We start from the raw sequence: 25,093 nt of genomic DNA on the forward strand, positions 1-25,093 counted from the left end.
ATGATTACGAGAGTTTAGGTCTAGTGAATTTTGAATCTTAATTGTCAAAAAGACAAAAACTATATACCGACAATATGGTATTTTTTTTTTTTTTAATGAAACTTGAAAAATCCAAAGCGCAGAGAAGTGGGCATGGAAAAGAGAAAATGAGATGTGAGAAAGAATGGTGGCTACTTATTAGGAACGGAATCTTCTTCTTTTTCTTTTCCGTTAATGTTTTATAATTTCTATTTGCATCTTCTTTTTCTAGGGGATAAAACAATGATGACGACTCAAATACTGTATATCTATAATCATGCATAAGAGCCCAATTTTTAACTATATACATATATACTTTAACAATAATCATTTGTAGACCAACAGTAATGTTAATTACTTTGAATCCTTTTGGAATTGATGAATTCTTGAGCATTACGGGAATACAACTTATCTTGTAACCCCATTTATATAATAGTTCAAGACATTATTGAAAAGTTTTCCCCTAATTGACCAAAAAGAAGTGATATATCCAAAAAGAAAGTGATTCTTTTTGCTATAAATGGTTTTATGAAAAAAAAGGTTTGGGCAAAGCATAATATCAAAGTTAGCTTTTACTTTTGTTTTGACACGACAAAGGTCAACATTTCGTGGGGGGACATAAAGAAGTTTTAGGCAAATGATTTCTCATGGCATTGAGGAGCAAAAGTCTATTTTCTATGACTCTAAATTATGCCACGGAACATCTTTGATTTTGTTTTAGACCATTCTAGTGTTACGGAATATCTTGATCGTTTAGCTTCCAATTAATATGGTTACTTGTTTGTCTATACGGGATTAAAAAAAAAAAACATGAACTCCATTCATCAAAAATACTACACAATTCAGAATTGAATGTTCTGCCGTAAGAGCAAGAGAATGTTCAGCCGTTCTCATTGATAAGTTTTGTCGTTTTGAGATGTCATATACAATCTTTGATACCACCCTAGAATAATAGTAGTAGATTATCATAATATTTATTATGATATGAAAAGAAGTTAAATGGTATTAACATAGGAGTCCCTGATATTTAACGACATCAAAGACGCTTGAAAAATATAAATAGATTAAAAAAAAACTCCACAAAAATACAGTGAGGAAAGAAATTTATATATCACCAAGTTGACACCAAAAAAAAAAGTTAAGAGACAAAGCCATAAAGGAATAAGGTTACAGAGTAAACACTATTGACCTAATAAAACGGTATACATATGATATGCTCTGATTAAAATTTTAATTAATTTACTTTATTGTTTGTAATTTCATTTCTTCATAAATATATATTAACACTTCAATTAATCATTAATAAAAATGTTAAAATTGTTATCGTTTTTTTCCTGCATTACACGTATCTTTCACTTCTATAGTTTTATTTACGTACAATTTTTTTTCATTTATGATTTGTCTATTTATTACACAGTCTTAATTAATGAATACACATGTCTTGAAAAAAAATAATGTAGTCGTTTCACTAAAGAAAATCAATACTACATTAATTCGAATATAATGTGTGTTAGTTGGGTCCACCTCGTGGCATGTAGGCACAAATTACAGAAAGAAACGCACCAACGCCATCTACCACACGGACGATACTTTTGATTACATGATTTAAGGTAAATTTTATATATTAAGAATTTAGAGTGCGATAAGAAATCAGAAGTTAAAGTTGAGATCATATTAAAAAGAAAGGAAAAAAAAAATGATGAAAACGACGACCCAATTTGAATTTGTAGGTCCAAAAGTTTATTACTTGTGTCGGGTACCCATGGATGGATATAGATGGATGCTTGATTACCCTTGGCTTCTCCCAACCAATTGGACCAGTTTTGATTCAAATTTTATCAGTTGATATTAGTGAACTTTTTTGGTTATATAATTGCTATTAGATACACATCTCACTTTACTTTTATAAATAATATATTTTTATTATATATCACGAAAGGGGATACTAATAGCTAAAAAATCAAGCCATTTTACTTACATTTGTTGTATGTTTTTTTCCTTCAACCCCATGTGTAGTTTAGCACAGAAGTGTATACAAAAAGAATATATATAAAACCACTTAATTAGGTGAAAAGATTATTGTTGATATCCATAGGTGAAGATGTTTTTTTCAAGACAGTCTCGAACTCACTTGTCTCATTGTCTCCTTCGCCCTCTTCTTCTTCATCGTATTCATCTTCTTCACTCTCTCCTTCTTCGTCATCTTCTTTATCACCAACTTTGTCCCTCTGATCAGTCTCAAACTCAGTCTGGTTTTCTTGTGAGAGAAGCAACTGTCTCTGTGGAGTTACCATTTGAGGCAACGGCAATGGCAGTGGCATTGCCCCACTTTTGTTCCTCTCGTTGTATAAAGCTTCGAGCTGGTGAAAATATGGGCAAGTCTTGGAATCAAGTGGTCGTTTCTTGTTGCTCTCTTTGACTTTCTTGAAGTATTTGTTTATGTTTTCCCACTTCTCTTTGCATCGCTTTGCGCTTCTATTGTACCCCAATCTTCTCATCCCTGCAGATATCTCTTCCCATAATGGCCCCTTGGTACCATTTTCTTGGTAGTTAGCTTCAAGATTCTTCCTAATCCTTATCAAGGCCTCGACCTCGGTTTTAGGCCATCTTGAAGAACTAGGAGATATCGAATGGTTGGTATCATAATTCCCCATCTTCATTGTTGTATCCAATAGAACCGGCCTTGGTTCTTTACTCTCGAACGTTATTGAATGATCGCTTTGATATTGTTTCCTTTGTGCTGGCTTATGATGATTCTGTTGTTGCGGTTGTTGCTGTTGTCCTCCGGAGATTTTGTGTAAGAAGGATATGATAGCAGCGTCTTTAGCTGCAGCGTTGGACCTCTCATGGATTAATGTTTCGTGTTCTCTGTTGATTCTCGCTATCTCTTGGACTCTCCAAGCTTCTTCTCTTGAGATTCTCTCTTTCTCGCGATTCTCCAATGTTTCCAAGAGCCTTTTTTGCATCTTCTCTTGTTTATCCATCAACTCTTTTGTCAGCTTTGTGAACAAACCTTTCCAGTACTTCCTCCTCTTTCTCGATCGCTTGCCCTGATGATGATCTTCTTCCTCGTCAGAAGCAGTAGATGAAGAAGTTGAGCTCGAGAAAAGATGCAGCGATGAAACATTGTTCATCAAGTCATTCGAAATTGGCGGCTGACTAACAGTAGTAGTATTGTTGTTGCTATAGAAAGGGAAAGGCATCGTAGCAGATGGTTGCTTGGCGAGGAAGGTAGGGTTTGTGGTGATGGGTTGTACACTAGCCTGATGTTGATGCTTCAACGGTAAAGAACTTTTTTCAGTTGATGGATTGTTAGAGATAATCCACGGTATCAAAGAAGTGGTTATGGCTGCAGTTGCAACAGCTGCAGAAGATTTCGCGGGTTGCGACTCAGGTTCATGTTGATAGGAATTGAGAGTCTCGAAAGCTTCTAACTCTTCGAAAAACCGGTACGTTTTGCCTTCGGATTTCCCGGTACGACCTTCTTTGGTACGTTTATGGTACTTGTAAACGTTCTCAAACTTCTCCTTGCATTTCTTTGCACTTCTCTTGTAACCAAGCTCCATCATTTTCCTAATTATGTATCAATCAATTTAAAACTCAGAATTTAGAAACAAAACATACCTAAACTTTTTCTTTAGGCGCTAGTTCACTAGTTGTATGTATTAGACTGATCTTATATATACATATCCCTAGAAACATAATAATAGCTCTTATAAGAATATTCAAAATGAATTACCGAATATTATGACTACACATATACATCCCATAAACGTGTTAAGACGAAAATATATGATCGATCATAACATTTCTGTTTTATGTATTTTTAAAATTATATATATAAATATGCATGTAACAAAAAAATAACAAACCTGGAGATTTCTTCCCATAGGGGAGCTTTAAGAGTAGAGTCACGAAAAGCTTTATCCATCTCAGAACGTATTCTCAACAGAGCTAAAGTCTCCGGTCTTGGCCACCGGTTTCCTCCACCGCCGGCTCCTTCGCCGGTTTCTTCCATCTTCATATCCTTTTCCTCTTCACCGGAACCGCCCACGCCGCCACCCGAACTCTCTAACGGGCCTGAAGAGTTTCCAGACATACTATAAAACTCGAATTTGGATCTTTTTTCAAAGAGAGAGATATGATAGAGGGAGAGAGTTTGAAGAGAAGACGAAGGTTGTGGTTGAATTTCTTTTTTTCTTTTTCTTTTCCTTTTTTTTTCTTTTTTGTCTATTGTGATTTTATCTTAGGGGTATTTAATTGGGTGGGATGGACCATTTATCTAGATCTTATAAATATAATTTGGTTCATGCAATTTATTTTTGTATATAAATATTTTTTATATTACAGAAAAAGAAGAGTAGGACTTAAAAGGTGAACTTTTTTCGCTTTCCTTCTGTCTTTTAATTTTGGGAATCTTCTCATTGCTTATAAGAAAATTTTGGTATACCAAAAAAGTAATTTCATTTAGAATAAACTTAACTTAGGTACCGTATTTAACATCTGATTAATGATTGGTTTTGATCAGTATTTTCGGCAAATGAAAATTTCAGAAACTCACACCATAGACCTAATTTAGTTTAAAACGAAACTGCTAAAACTGAATTATGCAAAGGGACTATAAATTTATGATCGGGGATACTAAAGAAATAAAATTGTTGACTAGAAAATAATTATTTAATTAACGTGGGTATATAATTGGACGGTGTTTAACTGTCCCACTTTACCACTTGTGAAATGTGACCTGCGAGTTACTTTGAATAATTTCTCTCTTACACGTCTTTTAATTATTGGAGTCATGACTTTTTAAATATTTTGGTTACTATATAAGAATAGAGTATATTCATAGTAAACAGAACCAATAATAAAATTTAAAAGAACCACAATGATTTATACGAATAGAAAAATTATATTAGTATAAGATTATGTGAGCTGTGTGGAGAAGCCTAAAGAATATTATTTACACTAATCTTTTAAATGATTGAGATCATAATGGATGCTTTATTTTTTCGTATACCTTATTATTATAGTATAAGGCAATAAAATAAACCAAAGGTAATCAGAAAGAACAGCTGCAGATAGAGACGATAGGGATAATATTCGGCTACTGTGGGTCCTTTAATAGCTTCTCACCGCCGCTGGATCAAATCGCAAATTGCTCACGACACCGACTGTTTATTTACTTTTTTACCCCCATCAATTCTTTGACCCTCTTTTAATCATGCAACTAGTTTTTATTATAGACCAATAATAATAATAACAACAACGAACACGTCATTGTTCACTTCACCGTATATTTTGTGTTTGGGATATGATTTTTTTTTTAATGTAATCTATAAATGGTGAAACATTACGTTTGATAAACTATACTTTTGACAATTTGATGTATGTATAGAGCGGTGTGGGCGTAATAAATACTGTATATACGTGATGTAACATCAAATTACGGTATTAAATTAGACGAGGAGTTAGATAAATGTCGAGGTTACATATGGTTATTAAGCGGATGTCAAAGCATTTATGAGAAAAAGCAAGTAGAGACATGCTTTAGTTAGCTTATGACCTACCTTATTTATTGTTTTTTTGAAATATTCCGGTGCTTAATAACTAAATATGTAACGATTTCTTTATTTTTAACGTAAATATTTCATGCATTATTTTGTTGTTTCTTCGACAACCACTGGTTTATAATTTCGTTTTTCTATTCTTGTTCTTCTTAAAGACCGTACCGGTTTTTTTTTTTTTTTTCTGAACATATCGTGTCAGTAAAGATCAAACGTGTTTTCCGTTTGTATACACATTTGTATCAGAGAAATCTTAATAAGTTATGTAAAACTATCATCTCAATTGGTAACATAAGTGTAAAAACTATCGATCGACCATTGTATCATCACATTATAACTGAACTGCTTCTATTTTATCAAACAACGATGAACATATTAAAATTCTAAACTACCGAGGGTTCAATGATATTTTTATTATTTCATTTATAGTTCAACATATATTTTTCATAAAGATCAGACTTGATTTAGAATAAAGTTAATTCAATGCTATATCATCAACTTGCAAGTTGATGTCGATGATATAGTACAATTCTGCTACAAGTATAATTTGTATTTTGTTAAAACTCTGCATAATTTTGGCATTTGTATTCCGAATCTGTGTGGTTATGATTTACGAAAAGAAAATAAGGAAAAAGAAGCTAAAGCTGTGTAAAACATATAAAAGGCAATCACATTTTAGTTATGGAGATGTTTTGTTTAAGTATAACAAAACATTAATAGGAGAATGGACAATCTTACTGGCAGTTTGTTTTTGTCTGAAACACCAAACTCATCTCCCACTTTTTTCGCATCTCTCTCTCACTTCTTTGTTCTGTTCATTTTCATTATTTCTTTCAAAAATTATTTACTCGAATTATTAATTTATTTTCTACTCTATAAGATGATAAATAAAATAAAAAGAGAAGAAATAAAAGCAGTGGTTACAATGAGCTGGATTCAGATGTATTTCCACTACGTATGGCTCTGTAAAGTGACCCCAACTTGATCCCTTTCTACGTATTGTATACATACATACGCCGTTCATATTAATATATATATATAACTCGTAGTACTGTATATATATTAATTATTGAATAGTATATACATCCCATTCTTGTTTTTAACATGTAAATTACATTTTGTACACAATTACCCAACGTGAATACTAGTGTTAATAATGTGGTCATTTATTACACACACATGTAAAAGTAAAAACTCATTGTAGTGTTAATTTACCAAAGACATTTAATAAATCAATATATTCACCGAAATGACTGATGAACAAAGACAACAAATTGTTTTTATTAAATGCGTTTTGTCACATATATAGACTCTTAATTATTTTTCGAGGATGGTACCAATGATTCCCAACTCCATAAATATTACTTGCACTCACCTTTTACAATCGACCCCAAAAAATTAAATGCTATTTTGTACTGTACTATTAAATTTTAAATTTCTTTACCGCAACCAAATTAATGTGTTCCGTATATATATTTTTTGTCGGCGTATGAGGTATTCCATTTTTTTCATGTAATTTGTAAAATATACTATTCAATTTGATTATCTTTTTTTTTTTGGATGTCTCATTGAGTCGTCGTTGTATTTTGCTTTCAAAGAAATTTTAGGCACCATCCGATCCAATGTTTTGAGAACGGGCCTTGGACCATGGTTGCTCGTGGCAACTTTGTTGACAATTTAGCGATTTTTTAAGTCGGCCTATACGTTGTCATGTCCTATACAACTAAGACATTCTCGTTGCATTGGTTTCATACGATTTGTGGCTTCTTTTTATATTTGCTTGTTCTAATAGTTTTTTGGTCTTCTGTATCCCTTCGTGGCTTCGTCTGTTAAAAAAATAATAATCGAGATCTATATATGTACTGATAAAATTTAACAGTTTACCCAAAAAAAAAAGAAAAACCAACCAAAACCGGGAGAGACTGTAACCGGTTAAAAAGGAGGGGACATATGAGAGCGTAGGCGTAAACATCACGAGCCGTTAAGTAATATGACGTGTCAAATTGAGAGCTGTTCGATTTGTCTTAGGTCACGTGTCACCCTTTTGTATCTGATATTTGCCACGCAGGATTATTTTCTCCGCTTACGTGGACTTTTCAAGCCTTTTTCTTCTGTCCCAAAATAATTTTGCTTTATATTCTAAATTAGGTCTGGATATTTGGATGTTCGGATCGGATTCAGGTTCGGATAGTTTGGATTCGGATTTTTCAGGTTTATTAAATATAGGATCCGAACAGGTGTTCATATAATTTCATGTCGGGTTTAGGTTCGGTTCCTATCGGGTTCGGGTTATTTGGGTATTGACTTTAAAAAACTTGTAATGTATCCAAAATATATTCGGTTATGGATAGTACCTACTCGAACATATCCAAAGTACCCACAAAAATCTGAAATATACCTACAAAACCCGAAAAACCTGAAATATAACAGTACAAACAGTTGTATAATCTAACAAATTCAACAAGAAACAATGAACTAAATCTTAAACAAATGAAACTGAGCATACAATGTCTCACAAAACAATTCACAAAGATTTGAAGAGGAAGATTAAGGCAAACGGTTTTATGAAATCAAATCATATGTGATAGTGTGATATGGTATATAATTGTTCTCGGGTATAAATAAGTATCTTCGATTCCTCAGATTCGGTTCGGATAGTACCTGATATCTGTGGTTATTTGAAAACGAAAACCTATTGGTTATTTAGACAGAATTGATTCAAGTTGGATTCGAGTATTTTTGGGTCGGGTTCGGATCAGTTTCTCGGGTTCGATATATTTGCCCATGCCTATTCCAAACAAACCATGTGAGAGCAATCGAAAAAAAAAAATAACAAAATTCCTTAAAATAGCGAAACAACTTTATTCACGTCGAGGAAAATGAATTCGTGGCCCGTGTATATACATTAAATTTGATGATGCATACAGTATTTTGTATATTTTTCTTATCAGTGGTACAGAAATATAACTACATTGGTGATTAGTTGATTTCCTTTTTTAGAGATTTGTTTTATTTTTAGTTACGAGTATTGCAAGTTATCTCTGTTTGGTAAAAAAAAAAACTAATATATAAAATTTTTATATATTGATGGTCAACCTCATTTGTCATGCCAAAGTTCGTTACCGTCCATCGTTATCAGCCAGGTCATTGTCAACTATAATAATTGGAATAATTGACATATTTTGATCTTACCGTAACCTTGCTTGCCTTGACCCAAAAGTTTAAAACGTAAGCTACAATAGAAAAAAATTGATTACTAAATAAACAGATGGACCCATTATTCATTTTAATTTATTTTCTTATGGACATCACTTTTAATTTTAAATATACTATTTACTACATAGTGTCGATTATTAATATTTACATCGAGCACATATACAACTAACACAATGGCCCAACAAACATGATTTTAGGTTTTGGGCCTTCACTTATTAAAAGGCCGAGTACTGTAGAAATCCAATTATCATCGTTTCGAACAACCTGTGTAACCTTTAAAATATTGTCAGGTGAGAGGGCCTTACACGTGCATGAGGGCCTTTATCTAGTGCACGGTTCCTTACTTTTTGTTTATAGTCAAGATCTGTATCAATGAACTGTGTGAAGGGCAGCAAATCTTTTACCACTCTAGCTAACTCAATCACTAGACCTATACCACCTGGTTTGATTATGAGAATCTTCATACGCAATACTAGTATTTTATACGGAATTAAAAAAAAAAAAAAAACATCATGATTAAAAACGACAAAATGGTTAAGGTATGTTCTTCTTCCTTAACATTTACGAGAATATTATGTTTCGTATAGGCAACACGCTCGCTCGTATAGGATCACTTTTATGCTCTAATCATTTAGTCACGCACATATCCGCGTGTGGGTGTATCAGGCTGATTAAAAATTAGTTAATTGATCAATTTGTATCGTAGTAATGATTTTATTATAGTATTCTTATGCTGTACATTGAATCCCTCATGGTCTTAGGTGACAAGGTCTCACTCGCACCACGTTTATTTGTTTTGTTTTTTGGGCTTTTTAATATAGTAAATAATACTACTACTAATTAGCTCACTAATCATTATTCAACCTGTCTTCTGTATACTAGTGGCTGCTGGGTGGGATACTTTTTCTTTTTGGGATGTTTTTTTTTTCGTTTTCGTGCCAACTTTCATTTAAACTATCGAAAAACAGTATGATATCTTCAGATATGCTTTATTTTCCAAATTGATATGTATCGTTTTCTTTGTAATATCTTATTCCTTACACTACCCCATTATACGTTATTCGTTGTTGTAGCCCAGCTGCAATCAGTTACAGTAATTTGAATTAATGTCACTAGTTTTGTAAATACACAAATGGGAAAAATAGCAAATGGGTATTGTTTCGATAAGCCCGTAGGAGGAGCCCATTAAAGACGAATATTCTATGCGGTAATGGACCTGCTGCGAGCTCAAGAAGGGGACCCGATTGAAAGAACGCCGAGTCAGATCTGGGAGAAGATCGCGGGATCATGAAGCGAGATCTTTGGAGGCGATCGAAGAGACAGTTTCGTAGTTATTCAGTTTAAATACTCGAGTACAGATATAGACTAGGGACAGAGACTTGTAACTTGGCAAGAACATATTGCAAATAATATCAATATTAATCCAGTTCGTCGTTTCTTTTTAGTTCATATCAATTTCCACTGAAAACCTGCCCAGATCTTAATTAATATTTTTATACTTTAATTTGTTGTTTCTCATATCAACAAGTATTAATCAATAATTTTGTGGATTAAGAAACCTTGATTCTTGAATGTTCATATGAAAATAAAGCCTCTATCTCAGTCCGAAGCTTTATTGTAAGGTCAAAATCAACCTCTTTGGTGTGCCTTACCTGCCACGATGTTATCGCTTTCCAAAATAAAACATATATCTACGAAATTTATTCTTTTTGTCGTTTTCTTATAATAACTCGAATCGGAATGAGTTGTTTCTAGCTTGCAAATCTTTCACAGCATTGATTCTGAAAAACAAATACTAGTATACAGTATACTAGTATTTAATAATACACTACACACCATAGTAAAATGAACACATCTCTTTCTCGACCTATATATTCGTATCGCCATGATCTTTTCTCTCGTATGTGTTTCTTCTTCTTGATTTATTATAATAAGAAAAAAAACAACAGATAATATACTTACTAGTTGAGAATAAAAATTCGGATCATATATGTTGCAAAACCTATCTCAAATTGACAATGCCATCGTTACACGAGTACAACTGTACCAAGTATATAAGTAGTAATAGTAATTAAACCATCAGGGGTATTTTTGGTATTATTCACGGGTCATGTTGGTCTTTATGACGAGAGTGTGTTGCTCAACTAATCTCATCACGGAATGATCCATCTCAGCCGTTCATAATTATAGAATAAATAGTCTTTATCCATTTATCCCAATATCTATCTTCTTTTCTATCGTCTATTTATCCCAATATCTATCTCAATTTCTCAATTGTGTTCCCACGTAATCAATCTTCCTTTTTTTTTTCTCATACAAAATGAAATTAGATTCATTATTTTAGCACCATTTTTTTTTTAATGAAAGTTGACAAGTAATTAAGAAGGTTGAAGAAAATCTGACCATAACCAATGATAGTGGAATTTAAGATATAAAGTGAAGTCCAATCAAAGCGATATGATTTTTTTTGCTACAAAAGGATAACATGCTTTTATGAGTCTGAGACTTGTCGTTTCAGCATCATAGATTTTGCACTAATGAATTTGTTTTTGGCTAGCACCCGAACACATCGCCACTCCCCCCGTATTGAATAGTCCGGTAGACGTTTACAAATTATTTCAGTTTTGGGTACCTAACAATCAACAACATATACTTATTTTTATCAGCCCATATCAAAAACTGTTTGGTTCGCGATAGGCCATTAATATTTTGTTAAATTTTACATATAAAGAATGTTTTATGAGAAACCAAAGTTGAATAATCTTTTAAAAGAACGGTAGGTAAACCGTAAACCCTACCAAATTTCGCAAAGCTTAACACTATTTTTGTTTGTTTTGTTTCAGATAAACTCATCATGAAAACATATACAATTTTAGATGTTATCAGCAACATAAATGACTTACAAGTTAAGAAACATAAATCTTTTGCAAGTGATAATCTCTACAAAATTGTATTCCATGATATTTCCAAAGAAAATAAAAAATAAGAAGAGGTCAACGACTAAAAAACAACTTGCTATATTTTGTGCTTAGTGGAGTCATTTTTTTTTTTGCGTACTATATTTGTTTTTTCTTTTTACATTAATACAATTTGTTGCATTTTAAACACATAATAGTAGGGTAATAAATAAATTAAATATCCTGAACAGAAGCAGAGACCAGAGAGTATAATTTGTAGTCAGAGGAGTAATAAAACAGTTTCCATAAGTATTAGTATTATATTTGAATATAAAAAATGGTGAAAATAAAGAGATGTGTTCGTGTTCGTGTTCGTGGAGCGGAGGACAACGTAGTTGGTTTCCGCGTGCTGTACGAGACACAGAGATAACTTCTAGATAGAGAGAGAGAGAGAGAGAGAGAGAGAGAGAGAGAGAAACAGAGATCGAGACAAAAACCCTTTAAAGGATTTGAACGGAGAAGACGAGGCATATAAACAACACAACAACTCTGTAAGTAAGTTCTGATCAGACCCAAATTTTTTTAGTTTCTTGATGTTTTGTCTTGAAAACTTTCAAGATTTGATTTTGAGATGTGGGAGTGTCTCTCTTTTTTTTCTTGTTCGAATTCGTCTGAACAGATCTCTCTCTGTTTCCCTTGGAATTATCGATCTTTCGGTTTGTGTGTTTCTTGTTAGTTTGTTTGATTTGCTTTTAAAGCTGTGATGCTAGATCTATCTTCTTTATAGACCAATTTAATCAACTAAAGTTTTAGATAAGACTAATTTGTGATCTACAAATATGATCCTGAATCCTAGAGTCTTTAATTTCACTTGATGATATATTATGTAAATCTTCAAAGTTTTGTTTTTTTTTTTTTGGTTTTCTCCTCTTGAAGTAGTGTAAAGACTTATCTTTTCTCAATTGAATCCAAAGCATAATAATAGGTTTATACTTGGAATCAGATCTCAATTATTTTGGGGGAGAATTGGGACCATATTAATCAATCAAACTTTGTTCTTGGGAGCAGAGACTGTTGTGTTTCCCTGTTGCTTTTTTTTTTTTACTTCTTTCGAAGATTCTTCATTTTGAATTATCAGTTTCTGTCTTTCAATTTTGAAGTTTGGTATGTTCTCTTTTTTACTCAATGTGAATCAAAAGAATGTTTCTTCTATATAAATATTTTGTAAAAAGCCTCTGGTGGTTCCTGCTTTTGGTCCATTGATGAGAATCTTCTTTTCTGTCATTGCTTTGTTATTAAGTATCATTCAGAATTTGAATCAAACTCTGCTTTTGTTGTCTTTCAGAACCTTGAGAGAGAGAGAGAGAGAGAGAGAGAGAGAGAGAGAGAGAGAGGTAGAGATAAATGTCGTTCCGCAGCATAGTTCGTGATGTGAGAGACAGTATTGGAAGTCTATCGAGGCGTAGTTTCGACTTTAAGTTAAGCAGCTTGAACAAAGAAGGTGGGAAATCTCGTGGTTCAGTTCAAGATTCTCACGAGGAACAACTTGTGGTAACGGTTCAAGAAACCCCTTGGGCGAATCTGCCTCCAGAGCTATTGCGGGACGTGATCAAAAGGCTTGAAGAGAGCGAAAGCGTGTGGCCTGCTCGAAGACATGTTGTTGCTTGTGCTTCTGTGTGCAGGTCTTGGAGAGATATGTGTAAAGACATCGTTCAAAGCCCTGAGCTCTCAGGCAAAATCACATTCCCTGTTTCCCTAAAACAGGTTTGTTATCTATTCTTTCTAATGTTTTGTCATCACATATGTTTTGGTTAGTATTAAGATGATTTCGAGTAATCGTTGTTTTCTTTTCGGTGTTTATAGCCGGGACCTAGAAATGCGACAATGCAATGCTTTATCAAACGGGATAAATCTAACCTGACATACCATTTATACCTTTGTCTCAGTCCTGGTATAGCTTCATCTTCTTTGATTCTGTTCCAAGTTGTTCTCTTTCATTACCTCTTCTTATCCATTGGTCTGTTTATTATTTTTTCAGCTCTCTTAGTTGAGAATGGAAAGTTCCTTCTATCAGCAAAACGCATAAGAAGAACTACTTACACCGAGTACGTGATCTCTATGCACGCAGACACCATTTCGAGATCAAGCAATACCTACATTGGCAAAATCAGGTAAAACACACTTTTGCCAGAGTTATAAAACATGAAATGTTTCCACAGCTTATGCATAAAGTAACACTTTCTCTGTTTCAGGTCTAATTTTCTCGGGACGAAGTTCATAATTTACGATACACAACCTGCATACAATAGTAACAACACCTCTCGAGTGGTCCAACCGGTAGGCCTTAGCCGCAGATTTTACTCAAAGAGAGTCTCTCCCAAAGTCCCGACCGGTAGCTACAAGATCGCGCAGGTATCTTACGAGCTAAATGTTCTTGGAACGCGCGGTCCAAGGAGAATGCATTGTGCGATGCACTCAATTCCCGCTTCTTCCCTCGCTGAAGGAGGAACCGTGCCTGGACAACCCGAGATCATTGTCCCTCGCTCTATTCTTGACGAATCATTCCGCAGCTTTACCTCATCATCTTCTAGTAAAATCACTTGCGATTACTCTAATGATTTTAGCAGCGCGCGGTTTTCAGAGATTCTTGGTCCGTTAGGTGAGGACGAAGAAGCGGGATTAGAAGAAGGGAAAGAGCGGGTTATGCCACCGCTTGTGCTTAAGAACAAGCCGCCGAGGTGGCACGAACAGCTTCAATGCTGGTGTTTGAACTTCAGGGGACGTGTAACTGTCGCATCAGTTAAAAACTTTCAGCTGATTGCAGCAAACCAACCTCAGCCTCAGCCTCAACCTCAACCTCAGACTCAGACTCAACCTCAACCTCAAGCTCAACCTCAAGCTCAGACTCAGACGCAACAGTCTAGCCAGACGGATGGTCCTGACAAGATCATATTGCAGTTTGGGAAAGTGGGGAAAGACATGTTTACGATGGATTTCCGGTATCCGCTGTCTGCGTTTCAAGCTTTTGCTATCTGTTTAAGCAGTTTCGATACGAAACTCGCCTGTGAATGAATGATACAAAAAACTCAGCTTTGTTGTATGTAATGTTTGTTCACAACTGCGCGCTTTCAGAGATTCTTTGTCTTGTGGGTGTTTTATTTTTTTCACCTAGAATCTCAGAAATTAGATTTGTTACAAAGCTTTCATTTTATTCTGATCCTCCTGCTTATTATGTTGTTTATTGCTGCTAGTTGCAACAAAAAAATGTTCATTAGAGTTTGGTTTTTTCCAATATTATAATTATAATTCGATTGTTTTCGTAAGAGTACTCAAATATCCAAAGCGATAATAACTTCGAATCATATGAATTGGTTTATTGATTTATGTATCTCTGATATTACAATAGATGATGATTTGATATAATAATAAAAGGAAAGGAGAGACGACAGAGCAAAAATGACAGACACCGAGAAGTGAGCACACTGCTTTTGTCGACTTGATGATCGTCAGAGCAGATTCAAGAAAACGGCAACCATTAATCCTTGTCGGAAAAAGCTACATGGCAGAACATGTGCTCTTGCGTTCCCACTCTGGTGTGTACGGACCAGTACCGAGACGACTTCTCTCGTTAGACGAAACATCGGAATATATAAAATGCAACTCTCTCTCTCTCTCTCTCTCTCTCTCTCTCTCTCTCTCTCCTGTGTTAAAGACAGATTTCAATGGTTGTCTTCTCAAGTACAAAGATTTATAGTTTCTTTCTCGATTGATTTATTTTAGTTTTTAATTTAATATTGATTAACTTCTTTTCCGTCAAACTAATATACTAGTACTATAATTTTTCTACAATTTTTAAGTCTAAAAGGACCAATCGTGTGTGAATATGGTGTGAAGAGTCCATCAAGTAGAGAGACCCCACGTTATGCATCGTTTTTAATTTACGTTTCAATGAAACATTAATTTTGTTCAAGTACATATGTAGTTATAGTTTTCATAGGTTGTTTATATTCACAAACAGAATTTAAAACCAAAAAAGTTAATCCAAGGTTGTTATTTGGTGATCTTATTATTGAGGTTGTGGACCAATCAAACAACAAATCAACCACTATGTGCGGATTTTTGCGAGGAAAATAAAAATGATTGGAAGATTAATATAAGAATTGACCTAACTATGATAGTTGTAGGTTAATTAACCAATTACTGTGACATAAAATAATTTTGTTTATAAATCTCATCTCATGTTGGTGATCCAAAAGGCAAAAAAGTCCTTGAAGGGCCATCCCGGATAGTTGTCTTTGAAAGGGTCAACGTGGCTCATTTGCAAGTTGCCGCTTTTGATAAGTAAAAACATCGTTAAGATCTTAATTTCATTTTTCTGAAAAGATAAGCTAAATCATAAGACGACTAATTGTCCACAAAATATTGTACTATTTTCCTTGGTCAAAGCAATGATTATTTTTCTCATTGAAGTTTTTGAGCACAACGTTAAAGAGAGTATTCTCTTCTTACACAATCTTATTCAAGAAAGTATGTTACAAATCTTAGTTTGAAAATAAAATATTCTTTACAAAACACTTGTATAGAACTTCAAATTAATTACGGTATAGGGTTTCGTCGTGCTTAAATATTGTCAGCTTTTAAGAGTATTGGTGGAGCACTAAAATCACACCACCAAAGCTAGTGTTTGTGATTACTCTCATTAAACTAGTATTAATCAATGGTATTGGCCTTACGGCAATAACCATTTCAAATTTTGTCGTCAGCGTTTTGCACACTAAATTCTATTACAATTAGGACCAAACACATGCAATGAATGTACTAGTAGTACATAGTGTTTTGAAAATAGAAGGGAAAAGCTAATGGGCTTTATGGTTTTTTTTTTTCCAAAAAGTTCCTTTTATATATCAGAACAAAGTACAACATCTTCCAACAATGGAGAGACCATTTTGGAGAGTCAAAGTTATTACAACAGACTTGATAACCAACTAACTTAAAATTACAACATGATTAGTTAGGAGATAGCGTAGAAAGGACAGCATCATCACTTCTCATTAAGACCTCCCATACAATGAAGATCATTGTACCTTATCTTAATGCATACATCATAAGCAAGAGTAATGAGCGATTCCTGACAAAAACACCATCTCCATATCCTCAAAAAGCTTTCATCTAGAGGTCTTCATGAATTTCTTCAACAACCTTGATCTTTTACCAAAAAACCAAACCCAAGACACACCAAAAGGTGTGGCAAGCATCCACAATCTAAGCCTAAAGAGTGGAGATTATTAATTAAGTAAACTAAAAGTCATAAACCAAAAAGAAAATCTCAGAGTTAAGAGAGATCAAAACATTCCTCATGATAGATCGGAGGAGCAAGATAAGGACAATGATTAGAGTCATGGTTGATACGGCAACAGTTGGTGCAAATCCTTATAAGATTCTCATACTCAAACCCAACCATGGCCCCTTCTCCTGATTCAAATCTGACCCTTCTAAAAAACCTAAGCCGGTCTGTTAATCCAATTATGATCTTAATTCTGATAAACTCTAACTGTGTAGCTGTTTCCTCATTGAAATCCAGATCAACAACCTCTCCAAGTGAATTATTAGCAATGAAACGAACAATTGTTTCAGAGACATAAGGTAAAGGGATAACTCTTACTTGGACCCATAGGTCAATAAAAGTGAGGAAGTCGTCTTCTGGGAAGTCTTCCCACCGTTGCAGAGCAACAAACCAGTTATTAAACAACCAAGGACCCCTTCTGAGTACTGCTTTTAATCCAAACTCCGACCTGAACAGAAACTGGACAAATCTATCATCCAGCGCACGTCCATGAATCCTAGCAGATAAACCCTAGGAGTTAGGCAAAGCATGGATAACACGCCTAAGCTCTTGCTCATCAGTATTCAGCGGACGTCCAATCAAACTCAACCTGTTTCTAGCTAAAACGCCAGCATAAGCTACATGAGGGACAAACAGCTCTGGGTCGTCTCGGCCCAGGACCATATATTGCTAATCATTCCACAGTTCATCAGCCATACGAAAAGGTAGAAAAGTGAAGGAGACTTGCACAAAAGGAAAAACGAGGGATGGTAATATATAGAAGTAATTAGGTAAAAGAAATAAGGTAAAGAAATAGGATGTTATTTGATAAGATTAGAAAAGTCAAAGAAGACAAAAGGGAGAGCAAACCAAAAGAAAAAAATGATTATAAGGATATAATCACCGTTTACAAAACCAAAAAGTCTTCTCTTTTTGTTTTTTTTCAGGGAAGTTTCAGGAACACCCATTGTAACAATGAGCATCACAAACCAAAATATAGCTCTAACGTAAAGAAAAACCCAAAACCCAAAAAACCAGTCCATGAGACAGAAATAGATTGCTATGTTAAAAAATAAGAAAGCAGCCTCTGTTCTCTCTCAAAAAGACCTTTCAACCAAATTGGGAACCCTCGAGCAACATAGGAAGACATTCTCAGATCCAAAGTAACACTGTTAGCAATCAAAGTTGCACCAATGTTGCAGTTGGTTGGTTCATAAAGAAGAAACCAGTTCGGTTTATCTTTACCTTGGAGAATAAAGGGCTCAATGTAGCTTACCATTGCTGGCCAATGACCAGGGTTGTGCATACCCTGAATAATTTCCAAAGTAGATGCCCCAAAAGTCACATTTTCCAAATGCAAACTTGTCATACTTTCCAAAGCCCAATCCCAGATTTTAAGTTTAGCTTCAAGGACAGAGTTAACAAATACAAATGATCTTCTGTTGTGGTACTTAACATTACCTATATGATCTCTCACCACCCAAGACGCCCCAGACAAAAGAAATCTTTTTGACCATGAAAAGCCTATATTACATTTAAGTTCACCACCGAAAGGAGGACTCCACTTCTCATCCTGAATAGAGGCAGGTTTCTTAATAATAGAAGCATGATTATGAGCTGCAGACCATTCTGATGTGTCATTCCAAGCTTTCTGCACCACGTCAAGAGGTGACACACTGATACCATCAAAGAGCAAATGATTTCGGTTCTTCCATAAATGCCACAAGATCCACGCAAAGGCAGACTTAAGCTCATCAAAAGAAGACTCCATTTTTTGCAGGCTAAAGAAATGATCCATATTCTCAAATTCTGAGTTACCAAAACCCAAAAACGGAGAAGGAATGTTAGAAAGGGCCCATACTTGTCTTGCAAAAGGACAAAGAAACAATATATGATTGATCGATTCAATCTCTGCTCCACAAAACATGCAGCCATCAAAAACTCGTATTGCTCTTGTTCTCAACCTTTCAGTAACTGCAAAAGCACCATGAAGAGCTTTCCACATAAAGATCCGAATTTTTGGAGAAGTTGGCACATCCCAACAGGCAAGTAATACCGGGTTAAGAGATGGCTGGGCTTCTACAGATGCAATAAGCTCTTGTTTCCTCATTCTAAACATCATAGAGTAACCCGAACTCACAGAGTAAACTCCATTTGTAGTTTCACCCCAACAATACGAATCATTGTAAGCAACCCTCGGTTTGATAGCCTTTATGCTTTTAATCTCTGAATGGTGAAACAACCTGCTTAAGAGAATATCATTCCACTCAGCCGAATTATGGTTGAAAAGATCAGCAACTTGAAGTTTAATGTTCACTAGAGAGTGGATTCCAACAGGTCTTTTAGCTCTGCCATCAAATAACCAGTTGTCAATCCAAACAAGAGTGTTTCTCCCATTTCCTATAACACGTTTCAAGCTTTTAGTGAGGAGTTCTTTGCCAAACAAGATACTTCTCCACCCAAACGAAGGATTTCTCCCAGTTGCAGCATCGAGAAAATTACCAGAAGCAAAGTATCTGCTTTTCAAAAATCTTGAGAAAAGACATTCTGAATCATATAGCACCCTCCAAGCTTATTTTGCTAGCAAAGCCTGATTAAAAATTTCCAAATCTTTAAAACCAAATCCCCCATCCTCTTTGGGCAGATTCATCTTCTCATAGCTCAGCCAATGGATTTTCTTCTGATCTTGATTATTATTCCACCAATGGTCCATCATTACAGAAACCAATTTCTTGATCGTATCCTTCGGAAGCTTGTAGCAAGACATGGCATAGACTGGTAAAGCCAAAGCAACAGATTTTAGAAGAATTTTTTTACCTCCTTGAGACAGATTCTTGGCATACCATACGATCAAGAAATTTCTTTACCTTCTTAGCCTAGATTGTAATCTATCCTTTGTGAACCCCAATAGTAGTTGTTTTGAGCCACTTAAGCATTCAGGAAGAACTAAATATTTCCCAGCACCACCCTCTAATACAATCCCTGATTTTTCTTTTATCCAACTCCACTCATTCTGATCTGTTTTAGTTCCAAAAGTAATCGCTGATTTGTTTTTATTAATCATTTGCCCAGAAATCTTTTCATATTTCTGTAAACAACTCATCATTTCAGCACATTGATCTCTATTAGCTTTACATATAAAGAGACTATCATCTGCAAATAATAGATGATTGATTGCTGGTCCAGAATGATGAAATTGAATACCAGAAATTTTACCGTGACTAGCAGCTTGATTGAAAAGATGGACCAGAGCTTCAATGCATAATACAAACAAAAAAGGGGAGAGAGGATCCCCTGTCTGATTCTTCGTCCAAGTTTGATTAAACCAAATGATTCACCATTAACTAGCACTGAGTAGTGCACCGATGTGACACATCCCATAACCCATGCGATCCAACGATCATGAAAACCAAGAGCTTTAAGTATATCATTCATGAAAGGCAACAACAAGGTCTCTTTTAATCGCATTTATTCTTCGGAAGTTAGGATTCAAAGCTTCATCTTGCGTGGTCAACTCTTTTCTTAATCTTTTAATCCTAATCTTAGAATTAGACCATACTCTTTTCTTCCAAATACCAATAGACTTTCTGTAGTTTTCAATTCTAGCCAAAACATAACTTTTGTTATCTAGAGTATTCGTCTCATGCCACACTTTCTGAATTATTTCCAATAAAGAGGGATCCTCAGCCCACCTTTTATCAAACCAGAAGGGATTCCTGAACAATTTCTTATCACTTGTAAATTTGACCAAAACAGGTTTGTGATCTGATCCTAATTTCTCAAGGAACCATTGATGACTGTTAGGAAATAAAGAGAACCAGGCAGGATTTCCAAAGCATCGATCAAGTCTACATTGAATCCATTGTTTATTTCTAACACCTCCCCATGTAAAGCCATTTCCAGAACTACCAAGTTCAGACATATCACAATTATCTAGAAAGGCTTTAAAAGGATGAAAAGAGATTAAATCTCTAAAAGGTCCTCCCAACTTGTCATCATTAGAAAGGATAGCATTAAAATCCCCGATCATACACCAAGCCTCTTTTCTTGACAAGCCAAACTCTGTAATTTTATCCCAAACAAGGGACCGAAGATCAGTAATCGGATTCCCATATACATAAGAAACAAACCAGAACTTTGAACCACTAGAAACTTTCAAATCTATAAGGTTCTTGTCAACCAACAGAAACTCAATATCTATATTATCTTTCCAAAAAAGAGCTAACCCACCACTACAATCTAACGGCTCAGCAGTTTTAAGGTTACTATAGCCTATCCAACTTTGAACCTTTTCCAAAAAGGCAATAGAGTTTTTGGTTTCCATGAGGAATAAGATATCATGGAAATGAATTTTTCTCATTTCCTTGAGATGTCGAATTGTCCAAGGGTTCCTCAGCCCTTGAACATTCCATCACAAGATATTTATTGATCTTGCGGCAGTTCACCAGGAACCACCGAAGCTTTGTCTCTCTGGAGACTTTTGGCCAACCCTTTTCCTTTATCCACAACCGCACTCTTTCGAGATTTATCCAAGATGTTATCCAAATGTGAATCCATAATTTTCAGATTTTTATCCTTTCTATCTTTGGTATTTTTTAACCAAGGCCTAGGCCTTTTTAACTTGGTTATCCCTTGCTGAACACCTTTTGAAGTACTTGCTTCTAAACTACCCGCACAAAAGGTTGAGGGGGGACAATAGAAAGACATATCCTGATCTAAGTATTGAACAGGTACCTCCAACACCGAGCTCTTCTTTATCATCCTATCCGCTTTGATTGCATCAGATAAAAGCTTTGATGAAGAATAGCCTGTAGACAACGAGGCTTTTCCAGAAGACATAACCTCCTTACCTTTAGCTGTATCGTTTGAACCATTCATTATGTCATTCGCAAATTGGTGATCCTGTCCTGATTGAGCAAAAGGGCAACAAGCTTTATCATGAGTCAACCTTTGACACTGAAAACATCTTTTGCGAATTCTCTCATAATCAATTCCAATCTTCACAAGGTCTCCATTAGGAAGTTGAAGCTCTTTAAAATTTCTCAAACCCTTTGATAGATCAAGCAAAACCCTAACACGCACATAAGCTCTGCTTTGTGCTTCTTTCTCATCAAAAGGTACTTCTAATATCTGCCCCACACACCCAGCAATTTCCGAGATAGTATCCTTGGTGTTGTGATTCACAGGAATATTACGAAGTCTAATCCAAACCGGTAAAAACATTAGAAAATCAGGAGGAGGATCTTCAACCCATCTTTCCATAACTACTCCCCAATCATCTTGAGTCCATATCCCAGTCTTTAAAATTTCATTTATGTCTTCTTCATACTTGAAAATGAACGGAAAACGATCTTTTGATAAAGCTATTCCTCTAACCCTATCATACAATCTCCAAATCCTTGGCATCTATAAGATCCAATTTGCCATTCGCTGATTATCAGGATTCAAAAACCGATCCAATATGCTTTTCTGATTTCTTTAAGAGAAACTGAACTTAGGCAGGTTAGATAAAACCAGAGGTTTATCTAATTCCTCCTCAATTGACATCGTTTGGAGATAATGTTCCAGTTGCTTCTCCATAGAGAAAAAGAAGCAAAGAGAAAACGCAAACCCAGCAAGAGAACAAGAAACTTACCGAAAAGAGACTTAAAGCTTAAAGAGAAAACTCAAAATTTGTATTTGTCTGAAGTGGGACAGAAAATGATAATATCTTTGGTTAGTGCTCCGCTCAGTAATCAAAACCGAGAGAGAAGTCCTGAAGCCCACAAAAAATTGGGACGGCGGCAGTATTGACGGCAGCGTTATTGATAACGATGATGGAACGACCAAATCACCAGGTAGGAGAGAGAACAGAACATATCTCTTGTTTTTTTTTTGTTTTAATGGGCTTTATGGTTATAGATCATAAAACCACAAAAACCCATAAAACTAATGATCTACCCTTTAAGGTCTAAAGGGTACAATCGTCATTTTGAATATAGGAAGCCCTAATACTATCGTTTCTTTAGATAATATAAATAACCTTCAAACTCGAAATCGAGATTTGTTTGCTCGTATTATTCTCGCCGTCTAACGACTGAGATCTCTGTTTATAGTTTTCCAAATTTTCGTTTTTTTTTTTTTATTGCTTGGTTTTTAAGCTTCATTAGTCGGATCTTAATCTTTTATTTTTTTGGTTTTCGTTGTGATTTTGCGATTTGCCCAATGATGCATAAAATTATGTTATAGAGCGGTTGTATTTGAGTAATCTCCAGCATGTTGTTGTTTTTAAAACCTTAGAAAGCCTTGAACGCTGTCGCTTCGTAGTCGACGAACATTCACACACGCGCACAATCTCACTTCCACAGTTTCATCATTCCCACACACTGTGCGTCGGATGCGAAGCGGTGGCGTTCAGGATTTCTTTAAGGTTGCTGGATTTTACTCATTTACTTTAAGCCGTGAATGATCAGATTTATAGCTATGAGATCTGAGGGCTCCTTTTTTTTATTATCAAAGTTTCGATTTTTATTACTGTTTTTTGTTTTTTGTGATTTCTTTGCCCGTTGATGTAAATATTCAATCTTGAGTGGTGCCCTGGTTTTATTTAATTATGTTCCAGTAGTTATCATTGTAGCTCTTCATCATCATCACCATCACTGTTAATGACTCTTCTTCTTTTTCTTCTTCTTCTTCTTCTTCTTCTTCTTCTTCTTCTAAGTCGTCTCTCTCTCTCTCTGCTGCTGCTGATTCGTTTATTGCAATGGTAACTACGGTTCGTTTTTTTTAAATCCGGATATTGATGCGCCACATATGACAGATTTGCTAACTGAGGGCTTTTTTTGTTATTTCTTAGTTCTGATGGTTTGTTTGTTGAAACGGTATTGTGAATCATAAGTAGTTGTATGTTGTTTTTTCGGTTGGATTTAAAGCCCTGTGATGATACTTTAGTTAGTAAGTGGTGCCATCTATGATCATAAAAGACGTTTTCTTTCAGTAATTGAGGGCTTTTTTCTATGTTATTATTATGCTCATTGTTTTAAACTGTTGCTTCAGATGTTTTTGGTTATTCTTTTAATTTTGCAGCTTATTTAACTGAAGATTTGGTGCGCTAGAGCTTTTTGAGGAGTCTTAACATTTGATGGCTGCGATTGTTGTTACCATATTTATCTCTTCTGCTGCAATAGATATCAGACTACTGTTATGAGATTGTTGGTCGTTTAGTTTAGTGGTAAATCTAAACAAAACAGTTGTACAAAATATGTCTTTGTCCAACTCAATTTCTAATGTAAGTGTAAGTGTTAGCAATTAAATCGGTTGTTAAATTTTTGAAAGCTGTTTTAAATCTCAAAATCAAAGTATGAAGCGGCCCAAAATGACAAGTCCAGTAGCACATGGTTCATAGATTTGGATCGAGCTGAGCTTCCTCGTTATCATTTAATCAGATCCTAACGCTGTACGCTCGACGAAAGGAGTCACGTGGCCAGTCCAATGAATCTGGCCCAAAGTTTCTTAACCCTACTTTGTTTGATTCGGATTACAAGACGGAGGTCGAGGTAGCGGTTCTGTCCTTTTGTAAACCATATAGTCGACTTTTGCTTTAAGCGAAGTTTAGCAGTTATGCAAATTCTGTATATAGTATTTCATTCGATCAAAAATCTGTATAGAGTATTTGATCATTACACAACGTTTTTCTGATTATGATATTTTCATGTAAATCATCCTTCCTCTAAGCAGTGATTACTATTTTTGTTATTTTGCTGTGAAATGTTTCCTAGGGCTGGGCACAAGACAGGTATCCTTGAATTTTCTCATATCCTTTATCCGATCTGACCCTAACGGGTAATAGAAAAAATTACTTGTACTCGACCCTTCAATAACGGATACCCGGAAAAACGGGTATTCCGGGTAACCGAAAAAAATAGTTGACCTTTTAAATACCCGACCCTTTACCCTTACCCAGAAAAATAAATATCCGATAAAAAAAATTGTCAATAATCGCAATAATAATTTCATATTCCAAAATCGGAAAAAGAAAAAATTCATAAATGTATGCAACATATAGGTCCAAAAATTAGAAAATTACAAACTTAAAA

The 25,093-nt window shown here is 35.0% G+C and overlaps 4 protein-coding genes and 1 non-coding gene across 9 annotated transcripts; 2 read left to right on the top strand and 3 right to left on the bottom strand.

Annotated features, from left to right (window-relative positions):
* Positions 1–1,919: 1,919 nt before the first annotated feature.
* Positions 1,920–4,419, bottom strand: LOC104702456 (trihelix transcription factor GT-2). The gene is made up of 2 exons (XM_010418311.3): positions 3,891–4,419; positions 1,920–3,591 (listed from the first exon to the last, which is right to left on the bottom strand). The coding sequence occupies exons 1-2, from the start codon at positions 4,115–4,117 to the stop codon at positions 2,082–2,084; spliced, it is 1,737 nt and encodes a 578-aa protein (XP_010416613.1). The 5' UTR covers positions 4,118–4,419; the 3' UTR covers positions 1,920–2,081.
* Positions 4,420–11,654: 7,235 nt separating this feature from the next.
* LOC104702457 (tubby-like F-box protein 1) lies at positions 11,655–14,894 on the top strand. 5 transcript variants are annotated; one of them, XM_010418313.3, is made up of 5 exons: positions 11,655–12,246; positions 13,041–13,459; positions 13,559–13,646; positions 13,734–13,866; positions 13,948–14,894. In XM_010418313.3, the coding sequence occupies exons 2-5, from the start codon at positions 13,100–13,102 to the stop codon at positions 14,765–14,767; spliced, it is 1,401 nt and encodes a 466-aa protein (XP_010416615.2). In that variant the 5' UTR covers positions 11,655–12,246; positions 13,041–13,099; the 3' UTR covers positions 14,768–14,894. The 5 variants fall into 5 exon arrangements, with proteins under 5 accessions (XP_010416615.2, XP_010416614.2, XP_087315471.1 ...); XM_010418312.3 differs by having other exon boundaries at positions 11,788–12,250; XM_087459347.1 differs by lacking the exon at positions 11,655–12,246 and adding an exon at positions 12,255–12,411.
* Positions 14,895–17,027: 2,133 nt separating this feature from the next.
* Positions 17,028–20,082, bottom strand: LOC147941741 (uncharacterized). The gene is made up of 3 exons (XM_087458627.1): positions 19,886–20,082; positions 18,295–19,534; positions 17,028–17,549 (listed from the first exon to the last, which is right to left on the bottom strand). Exons 1-3 carry the CDS (start codon positions 20,080–20,082, stop codon positions 17,028–17,030), a joined length of 1,959 nt encoding a protein of 652 aa, XP_087314753.1.
* Positions 20,083–20,826: 744 nt separating this feature from the next.
* On the bottom strand, positions 20,827–22,911 carry LOC109131057 (uncharacterized). The gene has a single exon (XM_019241581.2). It carries the CDS (start codon positions 22,422–22,424, stop codon positions 21,441–21,443), a length of 984 nt encoding a protein of 327 aa, XP_019097126.2. The 5' UTR covers positions 22,425–22,911; the 3' UTR covers positions 20,827–21,440.
* Positions 22,912–23,781: 870 nt separating this feature from the next.
* LOC147941742 (small Cajal body-specific RNA ncR26) lies at positions 23,782–23,845 on the top strand. The gene has a single exon (XR_015563034.1).
* Positions 23,846–25,093: the final 1,248 nt, after the last annotated feature.

The sequence above is a fragment of the Camelina sativa genome, chromosome 7 (genome assembly GCF_030686135.1).
Source record: "Camelina sativa cultivar CO46 ecotype springtype chromosome 7, ASM3068613v1".
In the NCBI taxonomy this organism is placed as follows: Eukaryota; Viridiplantae; Streptophyta; class Magnoliopsida; order Brassicales; family Brassicaceae; genus Camelina; species Camelina sativa.

Excerpts from the sequence above, each read along its gene's own strand:
- LOC104702456 (XM_010418311.3), bottom strand. The coding sequence starts at position 4,117 with ATGTCTGGAAACTCTTCAGGCCCGTTAGAGAGTTCGGGTGGCGGCGTG. Across the intron at positions 3,592-3,890 it reads CTATGGGAAGAAATCTCCAG|GAAAATGATGGAGCTTGGTT; the intron begins GTTTGTTATTTT and ends ATACATAATTAG.
- LOC104702457 (XM_087459345.1), top strand. The coding sequence starts at position 13,100 with ATGTCGTTCCGCAGCATAGTTCGTGATGTGAGAGACAGTATTGGAAGT. Across the intron at positions 13,460-13,558 it reads TCCCTGTTTCCCTAAAACAG|CCGGGACCTAGAAATGCGAC; the intron begins GTTTGTTATCTA and ends CGGTGTTTATAG. Across the intron at positions 13,867-13,947 it reads ACCTACATTGGCAAAATCAG|GTCTAATTTTCTCGGGACGA; the intron begins GTAAAACACACT and ends TCTCTGTTTCAG.
- LOC147941741 (XM_087458627.1), bottom strand. The coding sequence starts at position 20,082 with ATGATTAATAAAAACAAATCAGCGATTACTTTTGGAACTAAAACAGAT. Across the intron at positions 19,535-19,885 it reads TTACAATCTAGGCTAAGAAG|ATACTTTGCTTCTGGTAATT; the intron begins GTAAAGAAATTT and ends TTTGAAAAGCAG. Across the intron at positions 17,550-18,294 it reads CTGGTCATTGGCCAGCAATG|GGTTTATCTGCTAGGATTCA; the intron begins GTAAGCTACATT and ends CCTAACTCCTAG.
- LOC109131057 (XM_019241581.2), bottom strand. The coding sequence starts at position 22,424 with ATGCCAAGGATTTGGAGATTGTATGATAGGGTTAGAGGAATAGCTTTA.